This window comes from Zosterops lateralis (genome assembly GCF_965231275.1).
Source record: "Zosterops lateralis genome assembly, chromosome: 3".
NCBI classification, from domain to species: Eukaryota; Metazoa; Chordata; class Aves; order Passeriformes; family Zosteropidae; genus Zosterops; species Zosterops lateralis.
The window spans coordinates 84,381,503-84,402,678 of record NC_139764.1 but is presented as its reverse complement, the minus strand read 5'-3'; the positions used below and the strand labels follow the sequence as shown (position 1 = coordinate 84,402,678).

Here is a 21,176-nt window from a genome sequence, read left to right as displayed (position 1 = left end):
GCATACATGTATGATTTTTCATAGATTGTGTTAAACGGTTTACGAGCAGAGCTTACTGTCACTTGGTGTCTGCAGGCAGCTTGGTAAGTTTTCTTTAAGGGAAGGATTTCATGTTTTTATTGTACTGAACACATAAATAATAAGTTCTTGAACTTTGACAAATCTCTTTAGAGTTTTTTCTTGCCTCTTTTGGGCAGAGCATTTTTTTCTGCATTTGTCTTTATTCTCTCTGATCTAGGGGCTCAGCATCTTGCTGTTAGAATAAAGGGAGGGGTTTCCATTATTTTCAGTCTCTAATGTCTAATTAACCGTGTTATAAAAGGCTGATTGAGAAAATGTCACTTGTAAGGCAGTCAGTTAAATTTAATTACTTTCAGTGTGTAGGCATTACCAGATGAAGCTCAATAAACTCCAGGGAGTGCTGCTGCTCTTAAATTTACCAAGATTTACTTTCTTAAAAGCTTTCAGATGTGAACAAAAAAATATTCTTTTAGATTCAGATCTCTAGGTTATCTTCTGCAGGTTGGTATTTGTGGACAGAGTGAATCCTGTTTTATTTACAAACAAGGTTAGCTGGAGAAGTTTCAAGAGTGACAAAAAAGCAAAGTTGCCATATTCAAAACATAGAGTGTAGTTAATTAACTAGAGTGCCACTCCATGAACACAGGTGTTCCTTATCCCAGGGTTAGGTTCATACTGAGCATTAAAAGCAACTTCATTGGTTAAACTCAGAAACCGAAAAGATGCCGTTTGGAAGCACAAACACTGTCTGTACATCACTGTGGTGTTCATGTCCTAAGCAGCTTTTGTGTATTATTTGAATAATGTACAATTTTTTATTATTAAAAAAACCCAAACTAAACCAAACAAAAAACCCAACTCTAGCTGGAGTGCAGTACACCTTGAGGGGAAACGGGTACTTGCAGCGCTAAACTCTTCACTGCATCGAGGAGAGAAAATGTCTTTGCTCCAGGTTTGCCATGGGGTGGAGAGAAGAGTTACGGCGTATTTCTCGAGCACCTCTCTGAGCCCGTAGCCCTCCGTCGGAACCGCGGCTCCCCAGGCGCGGCTGGGCTCTGTTTATCGAGGCCGGGGAGCAGAAGCGGGCAGGGGCAGCCAGCGGAGGCGCTGAGGGAACCCTGACCGGGGCCGCCTTCCCTGCCCCGCCCCGCCCGGCGGAGCCGCCGCCTCCCTGTGCGCCTGCGCGGCCCGGCCCGGCCCGGCCCGGCCATGGCTCTGCGGCTGCTGCGCGGCGCGCCCGGGGCAGCGAGTAAGAGGCGGGCGGAGGGCGGGAGGGCCCGGGCTGTGCCGCGGAGGGGCTCCCCGGCTCCCCGGCCTTCCTCCCGCAGGAACTGACGAGCGAGGGGACAGGGCGGGAGCCGGCGGGGCTGCTGGCGCTGGGGGGCTGCAGAGCGCCCGAATGGCGGCGGGTGCGGAGTGTGACGGGCGCCGCCTCCTCAGCCCGCGGGTTCCCTGCCCGCCCTTCCTGCCCTCCCGGCTCCCCTCACCCACCCCCCTGCCATCGGTATTAATATTCTCCCCTGTATTGCAAACCTGCTGCAATCAGGCAAATTGTTATTACGGAGGTTTCCTTGCCTTGTCTTTGCTTCATATTTCTTAACGGCAGTAAAATGTTAAACAGTGGTTTATCGTTTGGAGAATAGCTGGAGGAAACGTGCTCTGGAGCTGGAAGTTACGGGTTCGTGTCCTTCACCTGAGGAAATTCGGTGATTGTTTATAGAGAAGTAAGGCAGACTGGGTGACAGAGCCTGTCCCGAGGCCTCTGCTCGGGTTGTTTGTTGGGTGCTTCCCTCTTTGTCAAAAGCTAAGGTTCTGTGATGCTATGGATACAATACTCCTAAAACAAACCCGTATGCTGTATGTTAATGGAAAAGCTATTAAAAATTTGTTGTTAGATGTTTGTGCTCTATTTGGCTGTCAGGTTCATGGCACGATGTGGATGATGCTCTAATCCTCTGAGCATCCCGATGTGTGCCCAGCTCCCACTGCGTGGATGGCTTTGTTAGGATAAATCCCAGGCTGTGGACCCCTTCAAAAGATGCAATATTGCAGCGCAGCAACTTTAAAGACTTGGGATTTTCAATTTCAGGTTCAGTTATATAACTAATAAATGGAAGGGCTTTGTGACACCATGTAAGAGAGGAGGGAATCAAAGATCAGTTTGTAGGATGTGGTTTACTAATATCTCATCTTTTTCAGAGATGTTTAATGTTGAACTTTTGTCATCTCTGTCAGGAAGAGTATATTTTAGTCAAGAATATCAAGTAAATCTATCAAGGAAAATGGATTTTGCCTCTTCTCTGGTGACCAAGATAATCAGTTTCGTACCAGTACCTTAAGCTGATTTTTATTTGAATTTGGACTAGAATGCCAGCTATAATTTAATTTTCTAGCTAGCTTTTCTTCTAGCTTACTGACAAATGACAAGAACCTTGGAACCTTGGCAGGAGTAGAAGGACCCAATGTTGGCAGCAGATTAGATCCTTTGCTGTTGATAGTTTGTTATGCTTAAAAAAAAAAAAAAAAAAAAAAACCTCCTTTGAGGCGTTGGCAGCAATTGGCAGACAGTATACAGTTTATGTAGCTGTAGGGTTTGATATTAAAGATGTGGTATTTTAAACTGAATGAATATGCTGATTCTGGGAACACAAGGGAGTTGTTAGTTGGTGTATATTAAGGTGAGTCAGACTGACAGTGCTTGAGAAGGCTTCCTGCTTCAATCTCCTTGGGAAAGTACTTTGCACCCAGCTGGTACAAGGAGGATTTCTGTTTGAATCTTGCTTCTTAAGGAATGTCAGAACTGCTTTAGGCATCTGTCCACAGCCAAAATATTTTTAGTGGATAGTTTATCCTCGCTGTGGACATTTGGCTTTTTAACCAAATTGTTTGTAGGACTTTAAAGGAAAAAAAGTTAATGCTTTTAATGAAAGCATTTGCATGCATTACATAATTGAACTTAAACATACTCTTAGTTTCTACTTTTGACTAGCAGCTGAAGTATTTTACCATCCTAAGGGAAACCCAGCTATCCTCTGCCGACATTCTGGGAAACCTGTTACTAAGGGAATGTTTTATTTTTTTAAATTTTCCTTTGGGAAAGCAGAAGCTTTTTCTGATGAAAAAGCTGCTGGAAATGAGCCAAGACATGGAAATCAGCAGGTTTCTTGGGGGAGGTTAGGATTTCTCCCAGAAAACAGACTGTACTGGTCTATGCTAGCATAATTACTGTTTTAACAGTCTAAAATATAGAAAAGTAACAGCAAAGATAAGTTAAAGCAGTTTAAAATATATTGTTTATATGAACTGAGTTATACAACTAACACAATTTTGCCTGCATATGTTTCTAGGGCCAAAAATAATTACCTGTGCTGATTTCTTAGGTGTTCATGAGCTGGATGTTAAAACATTTTTAGAGTTTGTTTTCCTGCCTTCTCGCTCATCCTTGAAGTAGGTTTTTTTCACAGCTCTGGACAGTCACAGCATTACTCAGTGTTAAACTCCCACATTTATGCTACACATGTCCATTTGCTTGATAGAGTCATCACTTCTTTGCCATTCGCGGAGCAGTTCCAGCTCTAAGCCAGGAGGGAGAGGTGAACCTGCCAAGCAGCCACTAAAGAAACCAAAGTTACCCGTGGGTCGGTTTGATGAACCAGAAGAGTCCAGTATGGAGAAGGAACCCCTGGAAAGTAAGTCATTTTATACCAAATCAGAAGCTGCGTTTTAGAGGCAAGACTGTGAGATGCTGTGCTGATGTCAGTTCAAGAAAGTGACAAGCATTCAGCACTCTTTAGAATCATTTCCTAAGCTTACTGACTCTGAAAAAAACCCCCAAAAACAGAGAGGCAGGGCAGTGAGCACAAGTTGTACCAGGGGAGAGGAATCTTCCGAACAACCATATTCAAATATTGTAGCCAGTCACACAGAGAACCTGGGCTTCCTCTGCTCTTGAAAATAAGCAAGTTTGCCTGGATGTCCTGACAGTACCAGCCCTGCCTTTAGCAGGGCTTGAGCCAAGTGCTTGCCAAAGTTGTCTTCCACCACCACAAAGTATTGCATGATTCAGAGGAACATAGCTGGTATTGATCTGTACCAGTACAGCTGTAAATGGTGCCAGTAAACTCACCAGGGCACCAGCTACTTTGTATTATTCAAAAGGCCTGTTTTATTTCTTAGTCCACAAAATATTTCTGATTCAAGCTGCACTTTGTGGCCAGCGTTTCTTAGTCTTGCAGGCAGTGTTTTGAAAAGAAACGATACTGAGTTTACTGAGTGGCTGGATGAGGCCTGGGGAGAACTAATGAACTGGTTGTTGTGTTCTGGTGACCTCAGTGGGGCTGCATGACAAGATTGAGGCACAGATACATCACTGCTGAACTAAATAGGAACATAAGTGTTTTTGTCATGTGAGGGAAAGACAGAATCTCTTCTTTTTAATTAGCCATCTTTACTTAACTAAAAGCCATAGTCATGCTTTGTATAACTCACCTTAGTTTGATGTTCTGCTAAAGTTCATCAGTAGCAATAACCCGTGTTTGTCTGTTTTGAGGTCTGGAGGACAAGCTTTTTAGTGTATCAGTAGATTACTATAAATATCCAGGTGATTAGATACAAATTTCAGTCAAAAAAACTGAAATTAATTTTGTAGGACTCTGGGAAATGTTTAACTCAAGGTTGCCTTTCAAAACAAAAAATAATTGATTTTGTCTTTGAAAATGAAAGTAAAAAGAGAACATCATGAATGATAGCATCTTCATATTTGTCAACATTATGGAAATTTTAATGAATTTTCCCTGTTATTTTAGAATTCCCTGATGGAATCAATCCTACTACAAAAGAGAGGGGTGGACCTAGAGGCCCTGAACCTACACGTTTTGGAGACTGGGAGAGAAAAGGACGTTGTATAGATTTCTAATATTTCAATGACTGTATTGCTAATAAAATATTTCTAGTTGCTGAAAAATATAATGTACAGAAAAAAACTCACCTGGATTTGTTGTGAAGGTTATTGTTTCTGATGTGCCACCACATTCTGTCATGTGATGAATTTTCTGAATAATGCAATGTAATTAACACAATGCTGCAGCTCAGATTATGGATCTGTTATTATGGCTCAATGTCTGCCTGATCTTTAATACTATTTACAATGCGCAAGTATAAATGCAAATATAGTGGTGTGAAATTGGTAGTCAGGAGCTTACAGAGATGTATAAGAGCTTGTAGTTCTTCATGAATATAAAGATTTATGTGGTGTTGGGAAAGTGTTGCAAGAACTTTACATTTCATGAACTTGGATACCATCAAAAGTAGAACCGATTCTGAGGAGATCAGTAGGTCACTGATTTCACACAGTGGTTCCCTGGTAAAAGCCCCTTTACTCAAAAACCTTCCCTCTGTCGTCATTGCAGTGGGTTGGGTGTTTTTTCCTGTTTGTAGGGAAAGGACAGTCTTGTCTCTCTGATTGAGGACTGTAAGTAGCACAATGGAAATGGAGACTTAATTTTGGAGAGGGTCAGCTCTTGATTGCAAGCAGTGTAGAGGTGCTCTATTTTTAATTCTAGAACACTTCTTTATCACATCTCCATGCTACTTGCAGTATCTTTTCTTTTGTAAGTGTCGGTGCCCTTTTGCACATGGGCTAAATGCTGCTTGGGAAAAATACAGCATTACTGTCTCAAACTTCATGGTCAAAGGGGACAAATTCTGTTAGGTGATTAATACTTTAGATACTTAAAACTAAATTATCTGGCATCAAACTAAATCTTTCGGTCAGACTGAGCTCAGTTCTTCATTCAAGAATTTGCCTCGTCTGCTGTAGTAGAGTAGTAGTAGAATGTGAATCTACCACTTGTGTGAGTACTTACTGATGAGAGTCAGTTGTCATTATTGAAATGTGTGAACATGTGCTCTATTTCTGTGCAAGTTCTTTTTCATAGCCTGAGCAAAAGCATCTTCTCTAGTCACAGAATTAGAGAAAGGTGTGGGGTTTGCATTACTCTGGCTCTGTGTGGGCTTTGCCTTAACATGGTTTAACTAGAGCATTGATGTGTGTTGGTCTTGTCACAAATCTGAGCAGCCTCCCCTAAAACTGACTGTCAGCCAGTGAGGGAGCTCCTTGTTGAAATCTGGCAGTTTGTGTATCCAGTGTTTATGTTAGAGACATAGTCTTGCTCTAGTCACGAGTTTGGGTGTTTGTCTCATTGTGATGATTCCCTACAAAAATACTGAACCCGTTCAGTTATAAGTTTATCAGCCAAATACCTCACTGACAAGCAGAATGAGGTTAATGAGAGCCTCATAAAAGGTGAGGTGTTAATTAGCGATAATTACATTTTGAGCCTTTAAATTCTGCAGCATGGCTTGGATATTGGAAAATTGGTTTGTATTTATATCTAATTCATTCTAGTTTCCCTTCTGTAGAGTGACAGATCTTTTCGAAGTCTATTGACATTTCAGTTACCTAAAGATAGGCTTTGTCAGCTGTCTTTAATATATGCTGTTTGTTAATTATTTTCTAGTAATTCAGTTGCTGGTGTCTTTCTCACACAATACAGAACCTTTTCAAATAGGAAGTGGAAATTTTAATTGAAAGCTTCTGCCTTTTCTGCATCATTATTAATAGGCTTAGCATCTCAATTCACAAAGAGGCAATAAAATACTGCAATTATTTTATTTTTTAATTCTAAATCTTCTCCATGGATTGTAACATTACTTCAGTATCTTCTCATACCAGGTTTTACCCTTCCCAGCACGCACTCCATGAATGTTTACCTAGTTTCACTTCTTGGCATTCCTGATTTTCAAATCTCATTGCTTTCCTCAGTGTTGACTGCAGCTGCATTTCTCCCTGGATGCAGAATCACACTGTTCTGATATAGCACGTGATTAACTCGTCTCACTTTTCTATATTTTTCCTTACATTTCAGTTGCTTGTCTTTGGTCTCTCTCAGCTTTGTGACTAAGGGCTACCCCAAGTACTCTCCAGGCCCCTGCTTGTCTTCTTTCAGGTGATGACTGCTGCTGTCAGAGGCGCAGGCAGGCAGTCCTTCCTGTCAGAGCTCAGGCAGGTCCCAGACAGTCCATGCCAGTATCCATGAAGTACCTGGATTTGGAACATAATTTTGAGAGTGCTAGCATCTGTACCAGTAAGACAGAGTGTCTTGTAAAGGCAGGGATTTTGCTTTCCTTCAAAAAACAGAATTACAGAATAATTCAGGTTGAAATAGACCTCTACGGTTATCAAGTCCAGCCATTAACTCAGCACTGCCAAGTCTGCCACTAAATCATGTTCCTGTGTGCCACATCTGCACATCTTTTAAATTCCTCCAGGGATGGTGACTCAACCACTTCCCTGGGCAGTCTGTTTTAAGCTTAACAGCCCTTTCTTAGAAGAAAATTTTTCCTAAAATAAAAAGGCTATTGTTAACCTGTGTTTTAAATCGGTGAAAATGAATTGGTACGTGGGAAATGGAGAATACCACCTCAATCTTGAGCAACTTCAAACCTTTTTTACCACCTCCCAGGCTGGTGCCAGTGATTGCTTAACTTGTTTATGGAATATGTCGAAAAGACATAGGAAACTGAACATATAAGCAAAATAATATGTACAAGCCAAAGAGTGAATGCCGAGGGGCCCTCTTACATTGTCTGGCAATCTGGCATTTACCAAAAAGAGGAACTTTAAGCTCCAGTAACAGTTAAGCATGAAATTCTGTAGTGCTGCAAAATCTCTTGTGGTACCTGTCAAAAGTGATCATGGATTGAATGTAACAAATGAAACAATGATATTGTAGGGTATAAACAATCATTTCTCTTTGTTTTTTTGCAGAGCCTGCAGTTAGGAAAGCAGCACTTCAGCACTTTTTTGGAGCTGTCTTCCTGCTCTTCCCAGATAATTACTATTAGCAATTCACTGGACTTTAGCATTAGGGTAAGGAAACAGCTTGAGGCATTAACTATTAGATCAGCCATAGATACGATTTTATCATAAATACTGATTGAATTTTTTGTAGCTCTTTTTGTTAGTATAAATAGTGAAGAGCAGCAGGAGTTGTATTCTAACTTTTTCTGTTAACTTTCTAGAAGACAAAGGAAAATGGTTCTGTGTGTGTAAGCAAATTCTTGCAGCACTGCAAGAGCTTGCTGCTCTTTCATTTTCTTTACTAAAAATCTGTAGATTGTGTTTCTGCAGTAGGTTTTCTCTTTTAAACTTGTTTCTGCTACTTGGCATAGTTGCATTTAGTACATTATTAAAATTATGGAGCCTTTATTGTTTGAAGGAATTGCACTATAACTTTATTTCAAAATACATAAAGTTTCCATTTACAGTTAAAGAAAATATTTGCTATATATTGCCTTGTTTGGAAAGTATGTATTTCAGTGTTGATTTTATTGAGTTGGAACACAGGATACATAATAGAATCACAGTAAAATTACCTGTGCTGGTAGCATATGTTTGTAAAGCAACATAGAATGTTGTTATAATTGTTTACTTCTTCTTCAGTTGACTGCAATAAATGATGACAAATTCCAGTGGTGTGTAGTGACAGATAAATTAAATGCCTTTTTATGACCCTTATTTTGGTGTTCCTGTTAAAAAAGCACCACACCGTCTTGTCCTGAAATATCAGGACAAGGAGGAAAGCTGTATTCATTTAAGAGAAGCAGTTTTGGTAGTTCTGTGTTTTTTGTAATTGTTCATGAGTCAATACATAGTATCAAGTATATCAGAGCATAAGGAAATGGTTTGAAATATCTTTCCATGTGCTGATGGAGATCAAAACCATGCATATTTATTGTGGTCACTTTCTTGCTTTTGTAAAATGCAATATAAAATACCTTTGCTTAGCTGGTGGTCAGTGTTTCGTATCAGACCAGCTGAGATGTGCAGGCTACATTCTAATGTGGGTGTGGCTGTGCTCCCTCTTCCAGCTCCAAAACTGCTGCTTGTTTGGGGTAGTCATGTGTAATCTTCTAAAACACTGTTGTTTCAGAAAGGGTGTTCCAGTAGAAATTGAATCTTAGTTACAAAATGGCAAATCCTGACAAAAGAGCTCTATTTAAAATGAGTGCTCTGAGGGGTGGAACTAACTGTTTCCTATGAATGTCTTAAACCCCCTGCAGATCAAGCATCTTTCTCCATGTTTCTGTGTTGATTGACATTATCTGCACTAGGCCAGAGACAGGGCATCTTTCTGCTTATCTTTTGCCCCTGAGGGGAATTATTTGGACCTCTTTTCCAGCCACTGATTTCCACAGGGCTTTCAAGAGCTTAATTCTCTTAATGTCTCTCCTTGACACCTTTGCAGAATAGGTTGGAGTTACTGACTTTTGAAGTGAGGGGTTGTGGAGGCCTGTGGGCCTGCTAGGGGACTTCCTGGGGCTGTGTCTTGGGAGAATGTCCCCTAGACCCTGCCCTCTCCTATGGACCCCCTGTTTGACTGGCATGCAGTCAATCAACCCCGGTTGGCCATTACACCCCGACTTTACCAAATATGGTCAGTTTCTAGCAGCTTCTCTATTTCCTCTGCCCTCATTGGATTGTATCCCTGTTTGTCTACCCGAGTTGTTTCCCTATTGCTCTCTGTAACTGCTCTCCCACCACACCTTCTGTTGATTGGCTGTTACCCTTGGCTCTATCCCCCTGTACCCACATACAAGCCTGGACCCTCTGCCTGTCTCTGTCTTTGTCCCTGGGCCCTTCCAGTCAGTAGGTGTTATAAATGCAACGGCAAATATCAGATTAACAAAGAAACAATTTATTAATAAAACTATCTCAATCACCAATAAAAGAGAAAACCACAAAATAGGATATTTGCAGAGCCATGCCGGGTGGATGAGAGGTCTGCACACCAAGCTACAGGTCACCCAAATCCACACAGAGCAGGTCGCAGCTTGGGGTTTTATAGGGGTTTTCATGTCCCGAGGCGGAACAGGTGCCCAGGATAGTCCAAATAGTCCAAATAATTTTCGGATGGGCTTCCCGGATTTGTCGGACTCTGCAGACTGTATTCCGGGAAGATCCTTTCACATGCGGATGGAGCTCGCCCGGCCCATGTTTATTTCAATGTGTATTCCTCGGCAGAGAATTCTCCTTTTCGTTTGGAGAGGAATTTCACTGTCTGGGTTGCGATGCCGATTCTTATCTGGGTTGGCTAGTGTCTTTGTTTCTCGTAATGGTCCTTGTCCTGTTCTCTTCATCTCAGGACTGAGGACGGTGGAAGCCTGGCAGGGGAATAGTTTCTACGGACCATACTTTTTCATATTTTATATTAACACCAATCTAATATTTCTTGCTATATTCTTTTATCACGAATTTTTACCCAATGTCACATTTATCACAGTAGGTGACATGAACTACTGCTGGATATCCACACAAAGACCTTTCCTGCCTCCATCGCATAGATAGCCAGCTGCTGTGTGTGGTGTTTGTGACATGCCTGGGGGAGCGCCCTCCTCTTGGAGATGCTTCAGGAAGGTTGTGGCATTTTGCTACCTGTCCATATCACAACACGGGGGCAGTGCAGATATTGGCTTGCCATCCTTAGGAAACCAAGCTGCTGAATGACTTTGACCATATGTATTTTCTTCAGAAATATTCAGCATCTCTCTGCATTTTTTTGCTGCAAGAATGGATTCCTCCTGCCCCCTCAAATAATGTCAGAAGTGCCAATTCAAGCTTACAGCAGGGAAGTCTTTGATATGTATTCTCCAGGCATTAAATCTCCCAGTCAGGTACAGCCTTGTGCCTGTAAAAAAAAATCACATATTTTAATGTTGCCATTTTTAGGGCGAGAGTGTTCAAAGTAGCTCTTTAAGCTCATTCCTTAATACATGAATTTATATTAAAGCTGACTTACATGGCCCATCAAAACACAGCTGTAATTCTCAAATATTAGACAAAAGTCAGGTGAGCTATGCAGTGGTGGTCAGCTTAGCTCTAGAAGCCAGATATTGAAAAATAACTTACACTCTCCTAAGTTAATGTTTTAAACTTCAGTGATTTATGTAGCCATCTGTGCTTCCCTCCTAGTTGTAGTGCAGGGAGATGCCTCCAAAAGGTAGTCGTGTTGTAGTCTGGGGGCAGTTCGTCTTTACAGATGGTGAATGGGGGTGTTTTAAGGGCATCCTCCCCACTGACTTTAAAGGCTACCTAAACAGCTGTCCTAAGCAAGATGCATTAGGTGTCAACACCGTGGTGGTGACAAGGGAAGCCAGGGTGTCCCTGAATGTGAGTGTGAACTACTCATTTCCTCAGAGGGGGAGGACTGCAGTGAGGCAACAGGACCTGCAGTGCTTTTGCTGCCTGCACCCTTCCCTAACGCTGGTGGCAGGGAAGGCGATGTCCGGGGCCAGCTCTTAGACACCTTGTGAAAGGGCTTATGTTGTCTTAAAATGAGAGGAAAAAGGCTGAAGCTAGTTCTTTAAATTCCTTCTGCCTATCCACCTCCCAAGCAAATGCCTCCAGCATGATATAGCCAGGAGGGTAACACTGAATAAACCTATACTCAGGTGACAACAAGTATCTCAAACCTACAAATTAGTTGAGATTCTTTTCCCTAATAAAGGTGAAGCGCATCAACCCTACAACTAAGCAGTCTTGTGTGACGTGCTGCTGAGAAGGAGTTAACATCAAAATAAAACTGGCAGACTAGGAAAAAGTCATATATTTGCTCAGCAAATCTTTAGTCTGTGTGACTTCCTTGTGAGAGACTAAAGAACAAAGGATGGTGTGTTTCCAGCTACCATTTGAAAGCTGGGGAAGATTTCACCATGTCTTAAAAGACAAGGAAGTGTTACTTAGCTCAGGGAATATCCTGCTTTTACCCCTGGGCTTTCACTTACAAGTTCTGTAGTGTGTATGTGTGATCTTTAGACAGATTTTTTTTTTTTCCCAGATGACAAGACTGCAGTAGCTGTTTCATCTGGCAGTCATATTTTTTCATTGTCTCTGCTTTTTTTTTTTTTTTCAGCCTGATAATGACAGCTACAGCTCTCTTATTATTAAATTGCATATTATTTAATTTCTCTTTTACTTTTTGCCATCTTTGAAGTGGTTTTTTGATGGGTTGTATCCTTTGTAGTAGTAACAGGGCACATCATAACATTAATCACAATTGGAGGTGTTTCTCCTTCTGCTTCCTTTCTTTGAAAGAAATCTTTTGATAATATGGGGGATTTTTGTATGTAAAGATCTTATCTACAGTCAAGAAAGATAACTGGAACTTCCCCAATGCCAGTTGCATTTGGTCAAATTTAAGTTCATTATTTTGTCAAAATCTAGCTTTTGTGGGAAGTCAAAGAGGCAAAGAGGGAGAAAGAGATGCCTCTAAGAAGTAGCATCAGTCTGCCTGAAAGTTTTAAACAGAAAGTCAAACTCATTTCAAGGTCTCCTCGGTGAAGGTCACTTAGCTGTCAAGTTACATTATTTAGCTTTTTTCAGAGCACATGGCTGTGGTCCAGTGTGTCCAGTCAGGACATTCTAGTATGTCAGGACAGTCCCAAAACAAGCTTTTATGGTTTCAAGTCTTAGTTTGCACAGAGAAATACCATGCTAAAGTAGTACACACCTGACTGGTAGGTACATTGTAGGCTCACCTATGAATGACTGCAGGCATCAAAACCATCTCTGAAATGGCAGAGAGATTTGAGTAAAAGGGCTTAGAGAGCCAGGTGATTACTTTCTGGTCCTACTGTCATCTCCATTTTGAGGATAAACTGGGATTCATTCCTCCTTAAGAACAGAAATCTCAAAAAGGTGTCTGTATCTGCCGCTGTGTCGGGGGAGGCTGAACGACACTGAACAGCTGCAGGAGGCAGCAAATGTGCATTTGGGCAGCTGACCACCAGATGGTCCTTCCTATTAAACTGTTTATAGAGAACTGGATAATACTTGGTGTATCACAGAGGCTGCTGGGGTCCAAAAACCTGTGTGAGGGGAAAAACCAGAATGCTCAGTGCAGGATTTGTGCAGCTACTGTGGTACTTTGAAGGAAGCCAGAAAGCAGAACAGCACAGGTATGCAAGGAAAGAGTAAGTACTTTCATTTTGCCATATTATTGAAATAAGGGTGGCTGGAGAATGAGGTGACCAGTAGTGTCCTGTGTTACGGAGGGGAGGAGAGGCAAGGGTAGGCTTCTCCCCATGAACTGCTACCAGGCCTGGGTTTAACCTGGACCCTGGTCTCTGTTTCTGGAGTCTTTCCTTCCATTCTTGTATGTCAAGGTCACTGTAACATCTAACTGATCTTTTATTATATTATCTTTATATATTATATTATATTATTATCTTTATTATTTTATTACTATCTTTTCCATGTTGCAGGAAGTCCTGCAGTGCTGTTCTGGCTGGGATTCTTGCATTTCAGAAAACCCCAGCTTACCAAGGAAGCACCTCAGCATGTTCATCAGCAGATCCCTCCCTCCTTTAGCCCAAAATGTGTTGAACCCTTGAAATGGCATCTTCTGGAGTTAGACAAATACTTGTCCCTTGCTAAGAAGAATGTCCCTGACCTGCAGTGCAGCTGTGTACCTTTCATGTCTGGTCATCAGTAGAAAATGGAAAACTTATTTGTTTATTTCATACATACCAGAAGTTTCAGTTCTTACCTCTTTGTTGTGTTCTTCCATCTCTGCTTAGACACGATTCCTAGATGTTTTTTCTATCACAGAAGTGAGTGTGTTTTTCCTTTCAGTTTACAGTAACAAAAAAATGGTTACGTCCTTTCAGAATGTGCTGAAACGGGACTGATGGCAGGGCAGGATTTATGATGGTGCTGGCATTAGTTTAGACCGTAGTGGCACTGGGAAACACGGTGTTTGTTTGGTATCTCTGAGCAAAGGAAAGAACAATTCCTTCTGGCCTTTAGGAGAAAACTAATGTATTATGGAGCTTGCTTCATCATCTTGTGATTGCTGGGACAGAAATTGTAAGGTGGGGGTCAGAAATTTGGCAAGAAGTCCCTCTAACATTTGGAGCTGCCTCATCTGTAGGAAATTCTCATCGAACCTAATTTGGGAATAGCAGCCCAAATTTCACTTTGTGGTTTGCAGAACCCTTTCTATCTGTGGTACTTCAACAACCAGACACATATTTATAAAACTTCAGGAGTCCTCTGGTCATACTGTTCTGGACTCAAAACAAACATTTCTTTAAGCCTCTGTCTTGCTCATTTTTAGTTTGGTTTTTTAAAAGTTAGGCTGTCTCCAAAGAAATTGCCTCATCAGAAGCAGTTTTAGCATGAATATGCTGCTTTTCTAAACTCAAGGACAAGAGACTTGGATTTACTGTAGATTCTGGGAAGGGTTCAGCATGCCAGAGACTGCCTACTGATGCCTGGTAATTTGTTGACACTGATTGGCATCCAGGGCTTTTTCCTTAGTCCATGAGCAGTAGAACACATTGCAGTGCTTCCTTGGTGGAACACAGGAAAAGCAAGTTTTGTGGGAAGGCAGCCAGCAGAGTTTCCTATGGAGAGTAAGGGATGGACAGTGTGACCCAGCATGTAGCTGTCACAGACCCCTCTCACACGCCCTCTATGCTGCATCCCAATCACAAATTCATCCTTTCCCATCACCTCACTCCCATACTTTCAGCTCTTTTCCCTAATTTCCTTGGCTACAGGCTGGCAAACCAAAGCAGCTGTAGAGTGTGTGGGTGACCCTGCTTTCCTGCTGCCCCATGTAGATGCAGGATAACCCACAGGCTGGCCTAACAGCATCCCAGCTTTGTCCTCTCAGGCCAGATGGGCTCTGCAGGCTGGTAAGCCCCTGTTGTCCTGTCAGATACTGTGCAGGCAGCAGTCTGGACTCTCAGCATTTCCTGCTGGGTTACTAGTCATGGGCTTCTCCTCTCTGGTCAATAGATGTGTGTTGCTTCTCTCTATGGAAGGAAACTGCCTCCCACGAAGAGCTGAAAATGAAAATTGTAACTGTTTCTAGAACATGAATATCTACATACATTTGCATATTCTTATTCACATATATATATATGTACACACACACCCCTAATATAGAATCATTTGCCAATTTCATCCCTGTGTGGGAGGTTGGCACTTTATGAAACCATTTCACAATGCATTAAAGCTTCATTGATAACAATTATAATAAAGTGTTTTATGCAGTAAAAGTACAGCTAATAGTGTTTCTTCTGGAGTTTATAAATATTCCGTAGAATTTTGAAAACTGAAAAAGTTACAGGCAGATCAAGACTGGTTTAAAAGGCAAATACTTATGTCTCTTCTCCACTTCTGAGAAGTTGTTCAGCAAATGCCTATTTTTGTGGCTAATAAAGAGGAATACACCAAACTGTAAAATAACTGATTGTGTCTGCTAGAACTATGGCCAAAATCCAGCTAGGCCAGCATCCTTTATATGACAAAGGTATTACCAGGTGCTTTGGTAGAAGTCCTCTCTTGAAAGACATTGTGGAACATTAGTGGGACAGTTTTTTGTTTGAATCTTCTGTTATCTGTTACCATGGTCTGACAGTTTAGCTTTTAAGTCTGTGTGGTTTTTCAATTCAATTCTCTTTCAGACCCTGTGTTCGCAAGCAGTTCTATGTCTTGTACACAAAATAAATTGTCTAGAGACAAGACTAGACAATAGGTATAAACTAACTTTGGAAATCATTTAAGGACCATTTGATCAGCTGCTTCTTTGAAACTCTTTCTAATGATTGTTTCAATGTTGTAATTAGTCAAGGGGAGCTGTAGTGTTTCCTAAGTGGGGAGAGTCAATAAAAAGATAAAAATAGTTAAATAAAGTAATTTTGAGCATAAATTAGCTGAACAGCTGCACATTTCTAGTGATTTTAACATATGTGAGACTGAATCCAATGTGAATAAAGATATGTTTTTTCCTCATTGCAAGTACTCAGTTGAAGCCACAAGAAGGCATGTTGGGTATTTCTCATTTGTAATAACAACATCATTATGCTCTTAAAGTAGTGTGAGAAGAAAATTTCAAATGCTGCCAGATGCAGTTATATTTCTCAGTGGAGAGATCTCTCTGAGAATATCAGTCTTTTCCTTAGTTCTGTTTTCAGAATTTACACTCAGAAGTGAATCCTTGCCTTTGCCTATTCAATTTTATGACTTTTATTTTCACCAGAAATTCTAATATGATCAGTATCTAATTTCTGTGATCTGTATCCTGCCTTCTAATCGCATGTGCCAAACAAGTGGATGGAGGACTGCGTCATTCTTGGTTTCTCGTCAGGTATGCACAAATTTGCTGAATCCCTGGCATTAAAAAAAGATTTCTGGCCAACTATAGCACATATTTCTTACTGTTCTTATCCAGTTGAGGCTTGTGCAGCTTCTGTACCTCACAGTGTTTGCTCTTCTACGTGTATTGCTGTTCTGCAATGGTCACAGAACTGGCACAGAATGCTTCCTTTGCATCATCAGTAAACAATGGGAAGAATTTGGAAAATACATGGAGCCTAATACTTGGTAATCAGCGTTCTCTCAGTTTGTGGTCAGCTGTGCTGAGAGGCTGTGTCATATGAACTAAACCACATCAGTCATGGCTGACGTGTCTAAGAACTAGAAAAACAAGACTTAATGAACTTTGTGTATGTGAATGAAGTTAGTATAGTTGGCTGATGGTGGGGAATGCCAGCTACTGCATGGAGTAAGGAATTAGAGTCTGCAGAGGACAATAGTAATTAAAAAATTCTTATGCACATACCCCTAACTTCTTGAGTAAGAATCAACTCAAATATGATATATTTGCATATGTTACCTCACCAAAGTGTACAGGTATTAATACTCTTGGATGCTAATCTGAGATATTTTTAAAGGCAGAGAACTGTGGACACTGTATGTAGCCTGAGAAAGCACCAGAGCAAAGACAAAGAGCTGAAGTCTCATTCTACTCTCCAGGCTGCTAACATTCTTTTTGTGTATTCTTTGTAAAATCAACATGTCCCTCAAACATTCAATAGGTATCAGGAGAATTTTGGAGAAAATATTCACCTAAATTCTCAGAGTAAGAAGAAAGTATTATTTTCATTGCACATAGAAGACAATGCAAGGTGAAATACCTGAAGAGAATCAATGATGAGCACAAGCCTGACACATCAACAACAATTTGCTCAATTCAAGACATCTAAACAATATTTGAGATAACACTCTTCAGCCAGGTGAAGGTCAGTCTGTTTGTGAAAAGAGTCTGTTTCTCAGACTCCCTGCCAGTCAACATGAGAGAAACATGGGAGGAGACCAAGAAGATGCGTCTCATGGTTAGACTCATGATTAGAGGTGAAAATAAACATGTGCTGTCCTTGGGCAAATGACCTTTTGAAAAAATCAGCTAACACCCAGATTTTAACACACTAAACCTTGTGTGTCAGATTTGGATTGCCTACAGCACGTGCACACTTTGTCAGTTCTTACATGCTTTGCCCAGAGCAAATATATCTGTGTGTGACCAGAATAAGACTCAGAAGGAGCAATATTGTCAGTGCCATCACCTTAGGCTCTTTTGGACACTTTAAAGTTGTTCTTTTCTGTAATACTCAATAGTTTTTCTTAGTTTTTACCCTTCCAGGAGATTTTTTGGTGAAGGTTTCATTACCATTGAAACAAGGTTATTCGAAGGAGGAAAAAAAATCCCATTTCTTCTTCATTTAAATTTACTATCAAGTTATTTGGTTTTGTAATAACAGTATTTTTTTCATAGCATCTATACTACAAATAGAGTTTTAACAAATTTCATCTGTGGATGTTGTTTATCTTTGAAAATTTAAAGGAAAAGAGTAGGACTCCTCACAGCAATCATTCAATAACAGCAAAGCTTCAGATTTTGCCAACCACATAGATTTCATCTGATATATTTTTAAATGTTGTCCTTCACCCACATCTGTATTAACAAAATACTTTAAAAATATTTACAGTCTATTTTTAGTCTACTAGAAAGGAACTTTTCCATAGTAGAAAATGTTCTCTTTTGTTTTAACCACAGATAAAAAATGGCAGCTCTAGGACTAAAACAGAAGGCTGTACCTCCACCTATAGAAGCCCAAGAGCTAAAGCAAAACACATAGAGCACCCAGTGCATGCATTTTCAAGCTCCACTGGGCAACTCTCAGCTGGAGACCAGCTCTGCAGGCTCTTCAGTCTTCACCCTAGTTTGCTCAGGTGCAAGAACTTCTAAGAAGAGTCTTCAGCTTAAGAGATATGGAATACACATAGGGTATTCAGCCTCAGCCAGAAATAGAGTCAGAAATGGAAAAACCTGCTTTCTTTCCAGTTCTGCTTCGCTGATGTATATTCTTTGGGGCTTCGATTCCAGGATGAGTCATGCCAGAAACTCTCCTGTAGCTAAAACATCTTAAGGCTGTAAAGGGTCAGCAAAGTGAGGCAGCTGCAGTCAAGGGCAGGAAGCGTTTCTTTGAACCTCAAAATCCATGCCATTTTCTAAAAAGAAATGCAAAGCAAATAGATATTTCAGAAAGAAGAAATGAACACCAAGCAAATACCTTCACTTTAAGCTCCAGGGATGCAGGACTGGATGATAAAATGTTATTTAGCAGCACTTCACCTCTATAAATCTGGTATCACATTAAGAGGAGACTAGTACATTAGGTTCATCGTATTCATGGGGAAACTAAGCCATTGGGGGTGGAATGTAGGTCGAAACCAGGTCTGGGTCTACCTGTATTGGATTAAACCAGTTTTATCCAGAAACTATGCTGTCTCTTGACTACTGTCACCGGACACATGACAGGAAAGTATAAGAAAATCCACTTATATGTGTTGACAAATCTATCTGGTTATATTACTGTGAGGTGCAGAAGGGAGGCAGATGCAACTGGTGAGTTAAATCTTCAGTTAAAAAAAAAAGGAGGGGGTCAGGAAATTATTATTCTTTCCTTTCATATGATACAAGTAGCTTATGGAAATATGTGCTAGAAAAAAGTATAGAAAAGCTCAGAATTGTAGTTTTAATTTACACTGTCAATGTCATGTAACTCACACTGAAATTAGAGAGCCACCTAAAGAGCTTAGTTAAGCTGTCATGTCTCTGAAGGCTGCAACTCAAAGGACAAGAAATCTTGTCTTTAAGTATTGAAATGCAAAGCGAGAAACTCACCAAGAATATAAGGAACTTGTATAATACTGACATGGATAAATTTTAGTATCGCAGTGACATCCAGGAAAATTTGCTGCTGCTCAGGTAGTGAAATTCAGCTAAAACCAGAGGAAGCTGTGAATTGCTTACAGTGTTTTGACTGTCAGGGATTCAGAATCATCAGGGACACAGGAAAACCATTCTTACTGCTGATTTTGAGAGATTTCATGAAAAACAGCCCCAAACTAGAAATGAAATTAAATGTTTATTAAGATCCAAGTGTAATCAAGCTAAAAACCACCTCCCATGGAAATAGTAGAGGAAAACGCCTGTCCAACAATACCTTTCCATCAGATGCAATTTAAACAAATATTTGGTTTGCATTTTTCCATTGGTTAAAAGTCATACTATCATCATAGTATCCCCTGAGTGAGTTGAAAGGGTTCAACTGTCTATTTCAGCATTCTGATTAGGATTTCTATGGAATAGTATGTCAAAAGGATAACATTTTATATAGCTGCATGATTACCAGAATTTAAGAACTTTTGTAGTCTGGAAAGATCTAAGGTTTGTTGCAACTATAAATTTAAATTAATTGACAATACTTAAAATATGCTACCATTTTATTTTAACCTTAACTTTGGTTACTTCACTTATTAAGAGCCTCCTGCTAAGGCTAACCACTTTTACTGCCTAGTAAAGAAAATACCAAAAGTCTTATCTGGCATTAAAGAGCCATCATGGACATGAATGCTCTGTGCATGGATATTAAAGACAATTCCTATCAGACTTTGATAGTAAGAATACATAGAGATAATGGCTAACCTTGGGTGTGTCGTTTCAACTGAAGATTCACAGATTATCTCAGTCATCAGGGTTGTAAGGACAACATTGCTTATTACAAATTGTGCTTTAGAAAGCAAATAATTATATTCTGACTAGCACTGGACTGTTATTAAGTGTGCAGTGTTACAACATTTAAACAGAGCTCTGAGTCTAAATTACCCTGACACACAAAGTATTCATGTGTTATGTAGAATACCTTATTTCAATACTCTGCATGTTCCAGGTGATTCCTGCAACTGATCTGATTAATAAAGACCCCTTGTGCATAACATCCAAGAAACAAGCAGGGTGTAGCAATGTACTAAAGCTATTGGTATGAAGCAGCAGTTGCTAGTACAAAGCACAGCTTTTTCTTGCCTTTCCTGCAACAGGAAAGGTACAGCCCACTCTGTACCACAGGCTCTGTTCTGCACTTGCTGGGGAAAAAAAACAGTCAGCCCTGCTGCTCTGTGCACATTCACCTGCCTTCACAGAGGCAGGTACTGAAATTAAAAAAAAAAAAAAAAGAAAAAAAAAAGAAAAAAAAAAAAAAAAGCAGTGCTTGCTTGATAAATGATCCTCTTTTCCTCTTTAGTAGTCTCAACATCACAAATAAGATACTTCTTTTTTTTTTTTTTTTTTTTTTTTTTTTTTTTGCCTTGAATATCTCTGCTGTCTTTTTATTCATCATTTTATAGTACTCTGTTACAAGGTCCATAATTTTAGGAGACAAATCCCACCCCAAAAGACTTGCAGTGCATGCTGGAACTATGCATGGGAGTAAAGCCTGAAAATAGACCATGTTTCTCTACTTCAAAGGCCATAGAATAATCTGGCAGAGAAGTGACATTAAAGAACACAAAATAAAGATTTGGAAACAAGAGTTGTGAGTTGTGGAAAGAAGATCTTGATCTTGCTTTATTACAAATATACATTTTGAGATAATTTTTAGAAATGAGGCATAGAACCTATTTTGGAGTCTGTCTTTTTTTATTACTACAAACAGTCTTTAAATCTTCTCTGTGATTCTTACAAGATCCATCTTTTCCCTTTTCTCTCTGTGCACCCATTACCTTACTAGACTTTTTGTTCAATAACTTTGTCCTTTGACTTCCTAAATAAAAATATCATTTTGTATTGAGTAAATTAAACACATGGCTTTCAGAGTATGCCTCAGAACAGGACACTACAAGAAAAAGAAATATGTTTTCCAGATAAAACATCAGAATGAAATAAACACAGAAACAATGTGCC

At 40.2% G+C, this 21,176-nt stretch overlaps 2 protein-coding genes across 2 annotated transcripts in view; both read left to right on the top strand.

Annotated features, from left to right (window-relative positions):
* Positions 1-1,213: 1,213 nt before the first annotated feature.
* On the top strand, positions 1,214-15,803 carry SDHAF4 (succinate dehydrogenase complex assembly factor 4). The gene is made up of 5 exons (XM_083857194.1): positions 1,214-1,270; positions 3,558-3,710; positions 4,827-9,734; positions 10,368-13,038; positions 13,345-15,803. The coding sequence occupies exons 1-3, from the start codon at positions 1,231-1,233 to the stop codon at positions 4,934-4,936; spliced, it is 303 nt and encodes a 100-aa protein (XP_083713320.1). The 5' UTR covers positions 1,214-1,230; the 3' UTR covers positions 4,937-9,734; positions 10,368-13,038; positions 13,345-15,803.
* Positions 5,639-21,176, top strand: part of SMAP1 (small ArfGAP 1) — a 115,630-nt gene continuing 100,092 nt past the window's right edge. Inside the window, exon 1 of the mRNA XM_083857191.1 lies at positions 5,639-5,731. The gene's annotated coding sequence lies outside the window, so the exon portion shown is untranslated. The remainder of the gene's footprint in view (positions 5,732-21,176) is intronic.